General features: G+C 37.0%; 1 protein-coding gene across 1 annotated transcript; it reads right to left on the reverse strand.

Moving 5' to 3' along the window:
• Positions 1-390: 390 nt before the first annotated feature.
• LOC117923688 (transcription factor MYB26-like) lies at positions 391-1,609 on the reverse strand. The gene is made up of 2 exons (XM_034842103.1): positions 1,480-1,609; positions 391-1,402 (listed from the first exon to the last, which is right to left on the reverse strand). The coding sequence occupies exons 1-2, from the start codon at positions 1,607-1,609 to the stop codon at positions 483-485; spliced, it is 1,050 nt and encodes a 349-aa protein (XP_034697994.1). The 3' UTR covers positions 391-482.
• Positions 1,610-4,981: the final 3,372 nt, after the last annotated feature.

Below are 4,981 nucleotides of genomic sequence, written 5' to 3' on the forward strand. Positions count from 1 at the left end.
TTGGCTTAAGTAGTTATGAAATAAAAATTCCTCCAACATGTTTCATTGTCCCGTGTTAAGGCATTGGATCATCCAATAACGACCTATAATTGAGAGGCCCAACTGTACACATGCCCGCTTTCCCATTAACACTTTACATGGGCTTCCGAGTCTAAGGCTAAGGCCTGGCCAGCCACCCTCACCCCTCTATTGAATTTTTTTATCCATCTTTTTTTTTTTATTTCTACGGCTGGAGCTATATATTGTAGAGGACAAAAACACGCAGAACTACGTAAGAAGACGTTAACAACAGAAAATGTAATTGGATTTCATGTAATGCACCCACGAGAGAGGAGATGATCAGTACGTAGTATGTATAGAAAACCAGCATACCAACACCCTACTGCATCATAGACAAGCTATGGCACCATTCTATTCTTTGAAGGTTATATGGACACCACATTCTCAATAACAACCTCATAAAATACATAAACTAACAAGACCTAACAATCCCCCCATGTAAGTTGATCGATACAACTTGAACTAGTACTGCTACAATACATTCCAGTCCCACAAGGCAAGAGCCCCGAGTACTCCAACTCAAGATCAAAGCTACAGCTGTCAAATGAATTGTCTATGTTCTCACCATTTCTCAATTCCTTGGAATTATCTGCTTTCCCTTCACAAACCTTGTCCTCCTCCTCCTGCTGCTGCTGCTGCTGTTGCACTCCTTCTAATTGCTTTCTGGTTTCAAGGCTGGCTATGGTGTCCCGCATATAATTCTCTTCCAGGACCTCAAACCCAGATGGATTTATCTGATAAGGCCCGATTGGAGTACTTCGACCCATTGAGGATCGGTTCACCAACTCCATCACAGCATGCTGGTTTTGATCGCTAACAGTTGTCATCCAAACATAGTTAGGGTTTAGGAATTCAAAGGGAGGGATGGCTGAGATTCCGTGCAATGAGGGAGGATGGATAGAATTACTAGTGTCAGGAGGAGGAGGAAGTGGAGGTAATGTCATAAAAGGAGATTTCATGTCCATTTTAGCATCTTTGATCATCTGTGTATTTGAAGAAAATACTAAAGCAGTGGGTTGTTGATGGATATGTGAGAGAGTGCATGCGTTGGTGTTGTTATTGTTATTGTTAATCTGGTCAATAGGAAGGAGGAGATGGTGAGTGTTGGGATCTAACCCTTGTGCAATAAGCTTTTTCTTGATGCATGAGTTCCAAAAGTTCTTCACCTCATTGTCAGTTCTACCTGGCAAATACTTGGCTATCTGAGCCCATTTGTTGCCTACAATTCTATGAACATCAATGATCGTTCTTTCTTCTTGTGCAGAAAAAGAACCCCTTTTGAGATCCGGTCTCAGGTAGTTTATCCATCTTAATCTGCAACTCTTTCCACACCTCTGCAAGCCTGCAAGCCAAAGAACCTATGCAGTCGAGCATTGATGATGAATTGCGTAACTTAAGAGAAGCAATTAAGAAGAATACCTGCTAGTTTTGGAACAGAGCTCCAACAACCATGGCCATTAGTTGTGATGTATCTGATTAGCTTCTCATCTTCTTCAGGGGACCATAGCCCTCTCTTGACTTTCTGTTTGCTGCAGCAATGATGACCCATCTCAATTCCCCCACCTCCTCAACAACACAGCTTACCATATGTTGGGGAGTACAACTATATAGCTTCCTTATTTTCCTTGCTCGGTTCTCGAAAACTAGTCCTCCTCTAAATATATATATATATATATATATATATATATATATATATATATATATCTCTTAAACATGTCTATATTTTACCATTTGGTTATGGGAAGGGTGAGAGATCTACAGAGAGAGAGAGAAATATGACATAGGAAATTTAACTTGGGGTGTACTCATGAGAGGACCACAGGTCTCATCGAGTGTTCCGGTTGCTTTCGAGTCTTTTGTCTTCAACCATTACTCTCGACTCCATTATCACTCATTTTAATCAACTACATAAGGAATCCTGCAACAGTTGAACAATTACTATAAAATGCAAGAAACAAGAGCCTTTAAGAGGAAAAAGATATCCATCCATCACCATTTAAGGGCTGATCATAAAGCATATAATTTAACAACCATGCATCACTGTACCCGCCTGTATATACGTCTCTTTTCGATCCCTTGATCATTATCACATTAGCATGTATAAAATATGATGCTGCAGTTAATGCACAAAGCATAGGGTGATATATAGTGTATGGATGGCAAAGACGATCGAGTGCCCTGTGGGCTACAAATTTAGCATTCTATATATGGCACATGTGCTTATAATAATATATGCGACCATAGCTTTTGGGAAATAAAAAAAACCCGATCATGATTACAATAAGCATATACCCATATAAGGAAAAGAAATATAAGTAAGGGCAAGGAAGGCCATTTGAGGGAAGAGACCATGATTTTGAAGAAACCCCACATCCTTTGTTGAAAGCAGGTATGAAAAGATGCAAAATCTTCCTCCACTCATAACTCGATCCTTAGTTTGATATATTTATACACATGGGAATTAAATATATATACATGGATACAAAATGAACGGGGGGCATATCTTTTGTTCACTCAATCGTTGCTTGGGAGGGTGTCAAGTTCTTGGTGTCAACGAAGAAGATGATGATGATGATTGGATGTGTCTGCTTTCATGATTTTTCACCCTTCTTTCCTTGTTTTTCTGTTGCTCATTGTTACTTTTCTCTGGCGGAGTAAATCACGTGGAAAAGCGGGGCTGCCAAGGCCCCAACCACACAGATTTCAACAAAACGGTCCCTTCACCCCTTTCTCCACAAATGTCAATTGCATTCCCCAACCCACATCATTACACCGACGAAAGAGCCAGCATTTTCCTTTCCAAATTTCCCCCCCATCTCATTTTTTGGTCTCTGGAACTTTCGCCACGTGTCACATGCCGACAGTCCCATGTTATTTCCTACGACTAGGATTTGTAATTAACCCTATTAATATTGTTTAATGCTTTTAATATTTTTCCCTTTTTGAAAGCAATGAGCCACATGCTTTCAACGTTGTTTGTTACACTAATCATCATGTTTGAAATTGAAACAGCCAACTATAATGGCCAAATCTCCCATATGAAATAAAAAATAATAATAATTTAACTTGAAAAATAATAATTTTCATTGCTATGAATATTTGATGGCTATGATCAGAGTATGATTTGGAATTGGGAGGTGGATTAGTCATTGGGCATAGAATATGGGAGGCAGAGGGGTGGTGAGACAAATAATTAAGGTGGTGGACCATCTTCAACATGATAAAGATTGATCATCATCAATAAAGCTGGGCCACAACCCCAACTATCCATATACAAATATTGCCGACTCCTCCATCATTCCCTCTTTCAACTTGTTTATATCTAAAAACCCAACAAGATTGATTATCCCCACTTGTTATGCTATCAATGCCATCCCGTATCTTTCTCTCCCGGTTGATTACTCGAGTAGCTGGGCCTTCTCTCTTGCAGGCTGCAGCTAACCCAACACAAGATTTTTTTTTATTTTTTTCTTTTTGGGAAAAAAGAAGAAGGTATATTTGTGTTTGAATTGGCTTTTCATTTTATTTAAATAACATGGCTATCTTGGTAGGTTAGCAAATTTTTTGGTATGGAAGGGAAAACAAAGAGGTCAAAGGAGAATGCATTTTAGAAATGATTTTTTTTTTTAAAAAAATTTTCAAAGAGTAGCTGGTGTATAGAGGCATTGTGTGTACGGATTATTTGATTATTTTAATGAGTAATTAAGGTGATGGTGGTGGTGCCGTGGAAACGTGCGACAACAGTATTAATTGATAATGTCCGAAGGGTGATTGTACGGATCACGTGATGTCTAAGGGCTTTATTTTCTGTCAAATATAGGCCCTGTCCCCCTTAGCCTTTTCTAGTCAACGTCCAATCCTCTCCTTTCTTTCACTCTTCCTAACCCTTCTCTCAGACTTCGTTTACCCTCCACTTTCCGTTTTTCATTCTTCTATATATTTCAGGTAACTATCCCAAATTTTATGATTGATTGTTTACGATAAGAATGGATGGCAAGGATTCCCTTTTTTTTAAAAAAATAAAAATAAAAAATAAGTAAAAATTAAGGGTTAAGATAGTCATAGTCATCTGCTGCCATGCATCGTAGGCATGGTAGGTGTTGTGGATGATACTAAGTATGAAGAGTAATTTAGCTGTGTATGCTACATATAATTTAATATTATCCCGGTGCAAAGAAAGCAAAGACAATATGATTGTATAACCGGGACTCCTGTGAAAAGAAGACAGAAGACCCAACAAAAGCGGTCAACCACCCACAATCCAACATTTGCATTAGACCCAACCATCTACCAAATTAACAGACTTGGTGCTACTTACCACTAACATCGGCGGGATTTTGAAATAAAAATCTCCTCAAAAGACGATTTCTTAAGATTTTTTTAAATAATATTTTAACTAATAATGTTTTTTATAATAATGAAATGATTACAAAATTAATTAACTTTATGTAATAAATTCAATATATATTAAATATTATTTATTGTGGATATATTATTTATAAATAATAATATTATTAATTAAATAATTATATATATATATATATATATATATTTCTAATCACTAATATTTATAAAAGTGTAAATTCAATCTATATAATAATTATTAATTATTGTGGATATTGTGGACTCCGTATTTTGCTTAATGCGTTCCCACTCGATGACGAAACTCGTTTTTTTATTTGTTTAGTGAAAATTTTGATTTTTTTGAAAAAGACTTTGAGTCGTCACTTATTTTTGTTTTATTTTTTAAGAGAAAAACAAAATAAGAAAGAAAAATCCTAAGTATGACTCTTGAAAGAAAAACAGGTCTGTAAAAAAATCGAGTTTGGTCCGAGGGTCAGATTACTTTTTGAGAAGGTGCGGTGGTAAGCCGTAACACCCCTCTAAGCCCGTATATACAGTCTCTATTAAACAAATTAAG

The sequence above is a fragment of the Vitis riparia genome, chromosome 1 (assembly GCF_004353265.1).
Source record: "Vitis riparia cultivar Riparia Gloire de Montpellier isolate 1030 chromosome 1, EGFV_Vit.rip_1.0, whole genome shotgun sequence".
In the NCBI taxonomy this organism is placed as follows: Eukaryota; Viridiplantae; Streptophyta; class Magnoliopsida; order Vitales; family Vitaceae; genus Vitis; species Vitis riparia.

What these genes read in the sequence shown, in the direction of transcription:
- LOC117923688 (XM_034842103.1), bottom strand. Translation starts at nt 1,609, where the DNA reads ATGGGTCATCATTGCTGCAGCAAACAGAAAGTCAAGAGAGGGCTATGG. An exon ending in CTCTGTTCCAAAACTAGCAG is followed by an intron (nt 1,403 to 1,479) that starts GTATTCTTCTTA and finishes TTTGGCTTGCAG; the next exon opens with GCTTGCAGAGGTGTGGAAAG.